The 13,571-nt window shown below is 40.4% G+C and overlaps 1 protein-coding gene across 9 annotated transcripts in view; it reads left to right on the top strand.

Moving 5' to 3' along the window:
• The window catches only part of RIPOR1 (RHO family interacting cell polarization regulator 1), a 270,159-nt gene that overhangs the window by 197,983 nt on the left and 58,605 nt on the right, over positions 1 to 13,571 (top strand). For all 9 annotated transcript variants that reach the window (XM_075837475.1, XM_075837472.1, XM_075837471.1 and 6 more), the window contains exons 10-11: positions 10,977 to 11,102; positions 12,104 to 12,252. In XM_075837475.1, coding sequence (XP_075693590.1) covers positions 10,977 to 11,102; positions 12,104 to 12,252 — 275 coding nt within the window. The remainder of the gene's footprint in view (positions 1 to 10,976; positions 11,103 to 12,103; positions 12,253 to 13,571) is intronic.

Raw genomic sequence — 13,571 nt, 5'->3', positions numbered from 1 at the left:
GTCCATTTTATGATGGGGCTCTCTCAATTTAATACTGTGCATATTGACTTCTTGCCGTATTGCTTGTAATAAAGTTTCCATGACCAGGACAAACAGAAGTTAAGAGGGGACAAGCCTGTCGTGTGCGATTTTTTTTTTTAATTTTTTTGGGGGGAAAACGGGATCAATTTAGCCCTGCTAATTAAGATACAAGCAGACGGGTTATGATGCATATATAAGATAGCCTTAGAAAAAGTGGAATGCTGAATTTGCATAGGGTAGCGGCCATAATTTTCCAGTTTACTCTATTAAATGCCTTCTTGGCATCCGTGCTTGGAAGGACTTAACGGATAAAGGTTTGTTTCGCTAAATGTATTAGGTGGACCAGCCGTGGTGTGTTTTGTTTCCCTTCTCGTCACGGTATAGTGCCGACTTGTTCCATATTTATAAGGTGAGGAAGGTGAGATTTCAATCTTAATGCGAAACGTTTCAAAAAAGTTTCAAGTTGTTATTTTTGTGGGAAAATGGGTCGGAAATGACTTTAGAGAGTGATTCTTCCCTTCCTTGTGTTTAACTGATATATATGCATGTAACTTGTGATCAGGCAGCGCTTTGCAAGCAGAGTATCCTTACACACCCTCTAAAATTGAGACATGAAGATATCTTTAAATGTGGCATAATAATGTTTAGCAAAGCATCCGGTCCGAGGGTCTTACTCTTAGAGAAGGCCCTTAGTACCCCTTTTATTTCTAGAAGCGTCAATGGATGGGCAAGAAGGGCCTGCCCATCCAAAGGTGTTGATGGATTGCAAAAAGTCTTGGGTCGCATTAACTTTTTGTTCAACAATCTATTTAGTGTCCTAAAGTGAACTATTATAAAGTTTATTGTAGAAGTCTTGAAATTGAGCTGCTAGCTTCTCCGTAATAGCAATATTTTACCGTGGGGTAATTAAAGGGAGGGAATATAGGAGGCAGACTTCTGCTTCTTTACTAAGGACCACATAAATTGTGTAGCGTTCTCACAGTGTGCGTAGTATTTATATTCAGAGTAGCGAGCGTTTCGCCGAGCTAAGGTTTTAAAAGGTTATTAATCTACAAGTTTAAGAAGCTTAATTGTTGGCCGTGATCTGGTGGTAAAGATTTTTTATGCCAACATTTTTTGTTGAGGTCTAATAGTTTCGCTTGTCTAGAGTTTTGGGCATAAGATCCCAGAGAAATTCTGTGACCTGATAAATGATTTATGTTCTTTCCACATTATACCTGGAGTAGTCTCTCCATTATCACTTATGTGAAAGAACTCTTAGTTTCTCATGCATTTGTGTAATATGATTTGTCGGGCCTATCAGGGTTTCATTTAACCTCCAGTTTGGTGATCTTTTAGGTAAATTAGAATAAGGGAAGATCAGATACATCTGGGTGTGATCAGACAAAATAATCTGATCAATGTTAGATTGTTTACAGAGAGACAGTAGGAAAAATCTATAATCTAGTCTTTGATAAGAAACATGGACTGGCGAGAAATATGTAAAATCTTTAGAAGTGGGGTGTAGGAGACTCCATATAGCCATAAGACCCAGATCTTGGAACGTTCTCTTGACTTTCCGTCTAGCTGCAAAGGATAGGGCCCAGTGACCTGATGATGTTTCTATTGGTGGGTTCAAATTATGAATGAAGATTCCCTCATATAGTTGGGATCCCTTCTGTGAATTCTGCTTATTTGATGATTTGAGGAGTCACTGAACCTGATTTGTATTGTGGGCATATAAGTTCCCAAAAGTATATGTTCGGTTACCAATTGTTCCTTTAATAAAAATAAAACGACCTCCGTCATCTTTACAAGACGATAGAAGGGTAATTGGTTAATTTTTATGAATGATGATCTATTATTTGGGGCTCTTTTGTGGGGACAGGTAGACCTCTGACGTTGAGGATGTGATTGTTAACTCAGGCATTGCATTTTTGGAAAGGGTGGAGTTACAAATGCTAAAGATACATCACCAAAGGGACAGCTGATGGTCACGTTAATGGGGATGCTGCGTCATGACTTACTAGCGCCATCACGTTGGCCTGTACCACACCCTCTTCCACTTGCCACCCACTTAGCCGTCGGAGCTTACTAACCGTTGGGGAATAGGTAGCGATTCTCTGCTGCCTTTCCCCACGATGACCAGAAGCTGATACACAATGGTACCAGGCTGCTCCATCTGATCTTGGAGACCTGAAGACTTTAGTGGTGACCTGCGTTCTCCATCTACCTATTACTGGATGATGTAACAGCTCCTATGTCCACGGTGGAAGAAACCTGTAGATTGCCATCTCCCTCCTCTCTGGGCCTCAAATTGCTTGTTGGGCTTCTAAAGTACTGGGACATGGACAGTTTATTCAAAGAACGTGAGTCTACCACAAATGCCATGTATTCGCAGTGATTCTCTGTGCTGATATGTTATATTCCTCTATATGACATATATTCTAACATGGATGGAGATGTTTCTGCACTATCCATAGACATTTGTATCCAGAATTAACAACTCTGTTTATTTGTTTGCACCCAGTTTCGCATAGTAGTCTAAGGACTTTTTTTTTTCTTTTGCAATCGTGGTTGATCTGGGGTGGGCTACCGAACTAAACCGTGCTACAACAACTTTGTCCGTAAAGGAATTACTGGCAACATACATTGATATACCAGAGATCCAAGCATAGGCCTGAATATAGTTGCTGGGATCATACTGCTAGCCTCAATGTCAATGGCATCACCTGGTATTAGTGGAACTGGTATGACAAGGTTTCAAACTATGGTGGTCAAAAGCAATCTCTGCCAGGGGAAAAGGAAAAAAGAATGAAAGATGGTAGCTGGTAACGCAGCCAATACGCTCCGTAAATATGCCAAGAAATTTTGTATTGGTGCTATAAAGAAGTGTAATACCACCTTAAAGATATGGCAATTCAATTGGGAGGTCTCATAGAGGAGGTACCAAATTTGAGGATGAACATGAATAAAATGAGGGAGGGCATTCAGGATAAGGCCTCATGCACACGACCGTAGTGGTGTGCACGGCCGTGATTTGCGGCTCTGACGGCCGTGGAGTGTCACCCGTGGGCCACCCGCAAATCGCGGGCCGTGCACATGGCAGTGTGTATTCATTTCTATGAGCCTGGACCGCAAAATACGACCTGTCCTTTCTGTTTAGCGGTACAGGCTCCTGGGCAATGCACGGACCGTGGAAACCACAGTCGTGTAAATGGGTCCATTGAAATGAATGGAGCCGCAATTCACCCGCAGATTTGCGGGTGAATTGCAGACGTAAAAATACGTTGGTGTGCATGGGGCCTAACTCTCAGAGAATTGAAGTCCTGGAGATATCTGGTGGAGAGAATGGAAAATCTATTAAGAACATGACCCAAGAACTCAAGTCTCTACAGTCTAAAATAGGGGAGATGCAGGATAGAGCTAGGAGGAAAAATTTTAGATCTTTCAGTTTCCCAGTTGAGGAGGAGGGTCTATCGGTAACTAAATTCATCTTCGAATGGATTGTTAAGACCTTTGGTAGGGAGTTATTTTCTGAGATGTCACAAATCGAGCGGGCCCACAGAATACCAGCTATTGCTTAAAATATGGGCGACGTACCAAGACCAATTATTGTAAAATTCCTCTCCTACCTGAATAAGGCAACTATATATAAAAAAAAAGACTAGGGAAATGAGGCCACTAAACTATAATAACAGAATTTCATTATATCCTGATTTATCTAGAGGTACCCAAGGAAAACGATCCCAGTTTGTCATAATAAGAGACTCAAATTAAATGGTATACAGTACCCGTTGTTGTACCTGGTCAAGATGAGAGTAAATTGAAGGATGTGGCTTTGACAAGCTAGAAGATGTATGTAGTTGGCTAGACTCTGAGGGTCTAAAGGAATAACTTAAACATTTCTGGTTGACTTTCTGGCATTGATATAATTATTCAGCTGCTCTCATGTAAAAATAATAATGATACTAGGTGGAGGGGAAGAGGGTGTGACAGGGGAGGTAGGAAACTATGGACCTGGTTTATATAGATGTGACTAAGGGGATGGGGGTTTCAGTCTTTTTTTTTTTTTTTTTTTTTTCCCTTCTCTCTGAATCCACTAAATGATGCTGAAAATAGTCTCATGGAATATGGGAGGACTGGCAAGTAATATCAAACGGATTTCAGTAATGGACACAATTAAAAGGGAACAACCTAATGTTTTCTGCATTCAGGAAACACATTTTTGACCCGACAATGGAGATGTAATAAAAAAAAAAAATCTTGGATTGGAGAACAATATCACTTTAGTTTGAATTTCCAATCTTCAATGGTTTCAATATTGCTTAGTAAGAACACTAATTTTATACTTCACGATAAGGCAGTTGATAAAATAAAAAAAATAGGGCGATATGTATTTTTTATGTAATCAATTTTATTTGCAATTAATTAAAAAGTGTTATCGCTTCACTATATACTATTCCTTCTCAATGAATTAGAATATCATCAAAAAGTTAATTTATTTCAGTCATTCAATTAAAGTGAAACTCATATATGATATAGATTCATTACACACACTGATCTATTTTCAGCATTTTTTTCTTTTAATGTTGATGATTATGGCTAACAGTTAATGAAAACCCAAAATTTTGTCTCAGAAAATTTGAATATTGGGTCAAAGTTGAAAATTGTACACTCATGGTGTCACTCTAATCAACACAAAACACCTGCAAAGGTTTCCTAAGCCTTAAACCCCTTCGCAATCCCGGACGTGCGATTACGTCCGGGTGCGGGTGGTGATGTTTGGAGCGCGTTCACGCGCTGAACGTGCTCCATATGTTGCGGGTATCTGCTGCATTTTACAGTGGACACACGGGACTAACAGCTGGGAGCAGCAATCGCGCTCTTCCTGACTGTTTAACCCCTCGAATGTTGCAGTTAATCGCGACCGCAGCATTTGAGGCATTGAAAAGAGGGGGCAGCCCCCCTCCGACAGCTCATCGCCCCCGGGGGGGGGGGGGTGACCATAGTTGTTATGGCAGCCCAGGGGCCTAATGAAGGCTCCCAAGACTGCCTTCACTCTGCCTCTGTTAGAAGCCTATAGAAATTATGATATACTGCAATACATTAGTCCCCTAGGGTGGGTAACAAAGTGTGTAAAAATATTAGTTGAAAAAAAAACCTTTTCCCATTTCCCCTCTAAAGTAAAATTGGTATCGCTGTGTCTGTAACGTGTACGGTGAACGCCGTAAAAAATGTAAAACCCCAATATTGCTGTTTTTTGGTCAACTTGGCTCTTAAAAAAGAATGTGATTGAAAAGTTTTACGTACCAAAAAATTGTACTGATAAAAACTACAGCTCGTCCCGCAAAAAAGAAGTCCTCACACCACTCGATCGGTGAAAAAATAAAGTTATGGTTCTCAGAATGTGGCGACACAAAACATTTATTTTTTTAACAAAGTTTGTTATCAATAAAAGTAGTCCAATATAAATTTTTTTTTATAAATTTGGTATCACCGTAATCGTATTGAGCCACATAATAAAGATAAGCTGTTGTTTTTACCACACGGTGAAAGCCGTAAAAACGAAACCTAAAAAACAATTAAGGAATCAGTTTTTTCCAGTTTCCCAGTACATTATATGGAACTATAAATGGTACCAAAAGAAACGACAACCCCTCCCGCAAAACGTAAGCCCTCACACTACTCTATTGGCGGGACAATAAAGTTATGGCTCTTGGCATGTGGGGAGTAAAAAACGAAAAATCAACAAATGGCTTCGCCCCGAAGGGGTTAGATGACACCCTCAAGGAGGGTAAGCCACAAAAGGATATTGCTAAAGAAGCTGGCTGTTCAGAGTGCTGTATCGAAGCATATTAATGGAAAGTTGAGAGGAAGGAAAAAGTGTGGTAGAAAAAGGTACACAAGCAACAGGGATAACCACAGCCTTGAAAGGGGAGATTCACAAGGAGTGGACTGCGGCTAGAGTCAGTGCTTCAAGAGCCACCACACTCAGACGTATCCAGGACATGGGCTTCGACTGTTGCATTCCTTGTGTCAAGCCACTCATGTCCCAGAGACCACATCAAAAGCGGTAAATTTTGCATTTCATTTGGAAATCAAGGTCCCAGAGTCTAGAGGAAGAGTGAAGAGGCATCAATCCAAGTGGCTCGCGGTCCAGTGTGAAGTTTCCACAGTCAGTGATGGTTTGGGGGCCATGTCATCTGCTGGTGTTGGTCCACTGTGTTATACCAAGTCCAGAGTCATCGCAGCCGTCTACCAGGAAATTTTAGAGCACTTCATGCTTCCCTCTGCTGATGACAAGCTTTATGGAGATGCTGATTTCATTTTCCAGCGGGACTTGTCACCTGCCCACACTGCCAAAAGTACCAAAACCTGGTGTAATAACCACAGTATCACTGCGCTTGATAGGCCGGCAAACTCGCATGACCTTAACCCCATATAGAATCTATGGGGTATTGTCAAGAGGAAGATGAAACACCAGACCCAACAATGCAGACGAGCTGAAGGCCGTTATCAAAGCAACCTGGGCTTCCATAACACCTCAGCAGTGCCACAGGCTGATCGCCTCCATGCCACGCCGCATTGATGCAGTAATTCATGCAAAAGGAACCCCGACCAAGTATCTAGTGCATATACTGTACATACTTTTCAGTAGGCCAACATTTCGGTATTAAAAATAATTTTTGAAATTGGGCTGATTTAATAATCTAATTTTCTGAGAGACTTTAACTTTGGGGTTACATTAAACGAAAAACATGCTGGAAATAGATCACTCTGTGTGTACTGAATCTATATAATGAGTTTCACTCTCTGAATTGAATCACTGAAATAAATTAACTTTTTGATGATATTCTAATTCATTAAGAAGGACTAGTATTCCTCCACCAGCTAGACATGAGGTTTTATTTGAGTTTCTGAGATTCTTGATCGGGAAGGTGGATGTACCCTTCTTTCTTTTGTGGAATTTGAACATGATCATTGATAGTGGTTTGGATAGACATTATGGAAATGGGGGAAAAATAGATGGTGACTCAATTTTTGGTAAGTTGATAAAAGAGCATAATTGGGTTGATTTATATGGAGAGAAAATAAGGGGTTCACTAAAGTCGGCTCATGTTATAACAAGTCACACTATAAATTTTCTAGGATTGATAGAACGTTTTGCAATATGACGATAAAGTACATTCGAGATATGCAATATGGGATGAGGGATTTGTCGGATCACGCTTTGATGGTGTTTTGATATAGGAGTGCCCAAACTTAGAATAAAGGTTCTGGAAATGCAACCCCTTTTGGTTGAATCTTATAGATACACAATAAAATATCAAACTGGAGTTGAGAACTATCTTCTATATAAATATTGGATCAGCTGATTTGCTGGTGGTCTGGGACACTGAGCAAGAAAATACCTGGAAAAAAAGGGTGCTAAGAGCAGATCAAAAATATTAGGAGGATTCTATGGAGGCCAATAAGCTGGAAATTGCACAAGTCTGTGGTGCTCACCAGGGCTATCTGAGGGGGAAAGCTAAAAATATACAATTTAAGAAAACCAACCTTGGTTGAGGGTGCTAAGAAGGGGAAAGTGACACGCTGATGAGGTTAATAAAAATTACACACCTAAAAGAAATGGGGTTATTAGGAACTCTAAAGGGGGAATAAGTCGAGGACCAGGAAAGAATTAAAAATGTCTTCTGTGAGTATTTTAAAAAAAACGATCACCAGGGCATGTATTTTGGAAGGGTGAAATCGACCAGAGCATAAATAAAAACAAAATTCTCAACCCAGGAAGAAAAAAAAAAAAATGTGGAAAGTGGGAAAGCGTTTTGTTACAATTTTGTGTTTACTCTTGTCTGAGACTGTACAGTGGGAGCTTCAGATGGGTTAGTAGTCGGACCAAAATAGGTGAGAATAAAATGGGCTTTATCCCCGATTAACCAAGGATGGGAAAATAAGGTAATAGGTAGTCCGGTAAACCCTTTACCCCAGAGAGAGTCTAGTGCCTCATGTCTGGGTCTGGTTTTGCACAGATCTAGCAGTGAAAAACAGCATTAGGGACTGGATATCCGATAATATAAATATACTGCTGTGTTCTCCCTGATGAGACCTAGCACCCGACCATAATTAGAGGCTGTGTTGTGGGCCGTGTCTCCTTCCTTGGTCAAAGGGGGTGGGCTCTGTGCACCCACCTGAGTGCGACCTCACTGCCTCAGATAGGTGGAGATGCGACGCTCTGAGGGAAAGCTATAATAAAAGGAATGTTGTGCTTTGGCGGTAAACCTATATGGCTTAAAACTGTTTGATTCAGGGAAGGCCAAGGTTCAGTTTGTTGGCTTCCGCTTAAGCATATGACATTGTTATTATACGATGGTTTGCCATTATTTGATATAGGATATTTTAGATTTGTATGCAAGAAGAGTAACAAAGAAATATTTAAAAGCCACATCACCAGAATACCCAGGCCACCAGTAGATCTTCCTGAAAGTATCCTGATCATATGTCCCGTCACAGATATACATGCCAGGCAGGTGTGTGAGGATGGACGAATGGTCACACCAACTAAGGGGGGGAGTAAGTGGGAAAGGTTTAACCAAGTCACAAACTATGGAACCATAACATACACATTACATAACATTTACATATAGCCAAGTGTATGAGATTGGAGCGGTGTACAAACCCATAAACCTGTGCCCCTGCGTACAAGTATATTAATATTCGGTCAGATAACATGTTATATCTGTAAAATAGCTCTGAACAACAAGATTATTTAAACCCAATCTGCTAGAATTGCTTGGGTCAAATACAAAGTTCCTAATTTTCCTTATTGGACTAATTAGCAGTCAGTAGTTACAAAGAACAGAAGCAACGAATCTAAAACGTTTATTTCTTTTAGGCTATGTACACTTCTGAACACTTTTATTTAAAAGCAAAAAGTTTTAGGTGATTTTTAAACACTTTTTTTTTTTTTTTTAAATTGATCTTTATTAAAATTTTTATTTCGTTTTTCTGATACAGCTTATATGTATCCTCTATACATAGAAGCTGTATCGTTCGCTATGATCACATCTAAGTAAATCAACTCTCTCGTGGACTGGCTCCCAATTCGGTATATCCAGCGGCTCAATCTCCAGGGCAACATTAAACATTTTGTAGGTCCACATGGTATCTAATGGTCAGTCTATTCCCTGGAAAATGGATGAGCGTTTTGAAAGCGTGCAGCTATCTAAAGCACATTGTACTGTCCTGAAAAGTTTGAAGACCCACAGCGTTCTATAGTTATTGGGCAGAGCATTCATAGACAGACATATATTAAAGAAAGTTCTAGTTGGGGTGTGAGCAAAGAAAAATGAAAACTACACTTTTGAGATGCTGGTTGCTCCAATGCGTACAAATGTTGGATGTCGGAAATGCACTATATGTAAAAAAAATATTGGGACATTTACACCTACAGGAGCGATTATGACATACCATTCTAAATCCATAGGCATTAATATGGAGCCGCACCCGCCCCCTTTGCAGCTAAAACAGCTTCCACTCTTCTGGGAAGGTTTTCAACAAGATTTTGTGAAGAGCATTTGTGAGGTCAGACACCGATGTTCGAGGAGAGGGCCTGGCTCGCAATCTCTGTTCTAGTTAATACCAAAGGTGTTCGATGTGGTTGAAGTCAGGGCTCTGTGCGGGCCAGTCAAGTTCTTCCACACCAAACTCCCCCAACCATGCCTTTATGGATCATAAATTGTGCACTGGGTCATGCTGGAACAGAAAAGGGCGTTCCTCAAACTGTTCCCACAAAGTTGGAAGCTACAATTGTCCAAAATGTCTTGGTATGCTAAAGAATTAAGATTTCCCTTCACTGGAACTAAGGGGCCCAGGCCAACCCCTGAAAAATAACCCCATAGTATTATTCCCTCCACCAAACCTAGAACATGGAACATAGCCGAGCCATAGCTCTGCACATAGCCGAGAGGACGCACTTCCTCAGTACTCCAACAACTGCCTTGTTAAACAAGAGTCATCCCTCAGCTCCACAACCTTAAGTCAGATATAGCTGGCGAGTGATGCTGAACGGTTCCCATCGCACATGGAAATCTAGCTCCCAGCTTCCGTCCTGACCTGCAGTTGCTTGGAGAATGGAGATAATGTTGGCTTGTATGTCACTGCCGTTTTATGTAAGAGTAAGAGGGCAGTCATCAGGTAGAACGTCCCAGGTAGAATGCCCGGGGATGTAAGGGCTACTCTGTAGGTGCTGCCGGTTCGAATTGGTACATGTCGAGCTGCCCTGAAATTGAGTTTCTGGCTTTCTTCGCACTGCTAAGTGGTAAACGTGCCCAGGGAGACTCGATACACCTTTCAAAATGTGCGATGGGAACCGTTCATCACTCGCCAGCTATATCTGACTTAAGGTTGTGGAGCTGAGGGATGACTCTTGTTTAACAAGGCAGTTGTTGGAGTACTGAGGAAGTGCGTCCTCGGCTATGTGCAGAGCCCCCACGCAGCGATTTATGGCTGTGCAACCTGTGACCTGGCCAAAGTCTGTAGCCTTAACGGGGCCCTCTTTCATCTGACTGGTGGAGGTACCACAAAAAGAGACCTCCGCATGTCAAACATATATGCATGTGCCCCAAATGTTTTTCAATAGAATCTTCCCTTTAAGCATTTATTGGCTCAGTCATTTTTCATTGACCTATTTGCTCTTCTATGTCTTCACAGACCCATTGTCCTACTTTTTGATGCTCTTCACTGATATAATCGGACATGTTAACCATTTGTACTATGCTTTGTATATGATAGTAGATCTTTTTTAATTCTCAAATTAAGTTTATTTCAGTAATGTTTTAATGGTTCATAAACCTGAAAAAGTCCAAGGGGGGGTGGGGTGGGGAATACTTTTTATAGGCATTGCATATTATATCCACACAGTTGCTCACCTTTGCTGTAATTTATTTATTTCATTTTGGACTTATGTGGTTTAGATATTTATGAAGTACGGCAGGCAACGCTGGAAGTTAAAGGGCCGCATTGAAGTAAATGGAAAGCAGGTTTGGGACAGCGAGGACATGGTATTTCTTCCGCTAATCACGGAGTTCCTTTCTATAAAGGTATACAGAATTTTTTTTTTCAGAATCCTTCTCTTATAATCTCTTCATAGTTGTGTAGAATTTTAACATTATTATCACTAGTTTCCATTTAAATAGGGGCATGTGTAATAAAGTAAAGCTTCAACTTTTAGTGGAATTGCCCCAGTCCTGGTTTTTATGGACAGTTGTCTATAAACGAGCTTTTTTTTGTATAAAAATATATTTTGAGAATATTGAATGAATTTCTTTTGAAGGTTTCACCTATTTGCCGTTTTTTTTTATAAAATATAATTTTTTTAAATCAAATTGATTTGTTCTTTAAAGCCCTTTCTTGCTTTATTGCACACACCATAAGAAAATTACTTTGGAGTGTATGGAAGGAACATGATAACAAATTGACACAGTTTTGTTGTGACTACTAATTCAGTGACATTACTCTTCATTAAAAGGAGTGTATTTGTTCTCCAGTACGCCTCCGGTAAATGCTTAGAAGCCGCCAAATTTGTGAATTACATTTTCGTTTTTAATCACCGGAATAAACATAACCTATACACCAAGTAAGGCCTCCCACACACGAGCGTGTTTGAGCCGTGATATACGGTCCATACGTTGGCCTCATTTCCCATACCTTACACACTGCAGGGAGCCGGGCTCCTAACATCATAGTTCTCTATGACGCTAGGTGTCACTGCCTCGCTGCGGGACAACTGTCCCATACTGTAATCATGTTTTCAGTACGGGACAGTAGTTTCGCTGAGAGGCAGTGACACCTAGCGTCATAGAGAACTATGAAGCTAGGAGCCCGGCTCCCTGCAGTGTGTTCGGTACGGGAAATGCGGCCGACGTACGGACCATATATCACGGACCAAACACGCTCATGTGTGTGAGGCTCCTAAATCATTGAAAAAGCCATTGAGCCTTGAATTATTTTAAGCTCATACCTGTATAATTGATCTTTATTCATCATAAAAAAAAAAAAGTTTTGAAGTGCATACAAAAATAACTGACTGTCATTTTTGCAGGTCACAGAATTGAAGAGCCTTGCAAACCATGTTATAGTGGGCAGTGTTTCGTGTGAAACTAAAGATCTCTTTGCAGCTCTTCCTCAGGTTGTAGCAGTGGATATTAATGACTTGGGAACAATCAAACTAAATTTGGAGGTCAATTGGAAGTAAGTGAAGAGAATAGACAAGATTGGCACCACTATCAGATTACAATTATAATTGTTTTGAATAAACTTTTGGACAAGTGCAATTATATAAATAATACATATATATTCATACAAGTAAACCAAAAAGATATATATAAAGGACTAATATGATGCCTGCTGGAAATATGCAATCTCCGTCTTATTTATCACATCCAGATGTAAAATAATATGGGGAGATATATCAAAACTGGTGCAAAGGAAAAATGGAGTAGTTGTCTATGGCAACCAATTGGGTCACATTTATATTTTGTCCTGAGCAACTGCTCCACTTTTTGTTTTGCACCGGTTTTGAAATATCTCTCCCATAATGTTTACACTTGGTCTTTACTGGTTCCAAACATTTGGCTACTTTGTGCAAGGCTTTATTCGTCGTTATGGCTATTTTTTTTTATAGTAAAAAAAGTTTCTCTGCTTTCCCAACAGGATCAATTCCGATTTGTAGTTATAAATATCCGAGCTTTGCATGGAGCTGTAATATATATGTACGTAAATCGGACCATACGTTTAATATAGTAAACTGCTTTTTAACCTGTATTCCCCATAAACGTTTACTGCCATAGAGAGAGGGCGATACGCTGCTGTAAAACACCTCTGTCTGAGCTTTATCTCCCAGAGGCACAAAGCATTCAAATGTTTGGGGAGCAATTTGTTACGATCATTTGCTGATTTAATAATGACGTCTGTTGCAGATGTATGTCACAGATTTCACCCATTTCATGGCGAAATCCGCAACAAAATTTGCATGTAACAAACAAATGGATTTTGGTGCATATTTTCAAGCTGCTTGCACAGCGTATTTTTTACGTTGTTTTGTGAATCCAACCTAAAGAGGCATATAGAATGTGAGGAGATAAAAAGATGGAGGTAAAGCAATATTGCTTTGTAAGACAGTGGTGTAAGTGGGGTTACCTAGTATCACACAGATATTGCAGTTGAACAAATGCATTTATTAAGGACCAAGTAGAGCAGTCTTTAAAGAGATCCTGTCCGCTCCTTTTTTCCTACCAAACCGGTCCTAGCGTTTAGTAGGTCTTGTAAAGCTGTGTGCCCATATACCTTTTGATTGCTTTGTATTACCTTGTTTGTCCAGATAAATGACTTTATTCTCATATGCAAATGAGACTGCAAGTGCCACTTGGGCGGTCCGTTTCCCCCGCAAGTGCTACTTTTCTTGCCATTTTAGCCTGCTCAACTCCGCCCCCTTGCTCAGGATTGACGTTGGCACACTATGGCAAGGACCAAGTCGAGCAGGCTATTGGGGAAACTGCCCAAATGGCACT

Source organism: Rhinoderma darwinii, chromosome 9 (assembly GCF_050947455.1).
Source record: "Rhinoderma darwinii isolate aRhiDar2 chromosome 9, aRhiDar2.hap1, whole genome shotgun sequence".
Lineage (NCBI taxonomy): Eukaryota > Metazoa > Chordata > Amphibia > Anura > Rhinodermatidae > Rhinoderma > Rhinoderma darwinii.
This window is presented reverse-complemented; position numbering and strand designations above follow the sequence as displayed.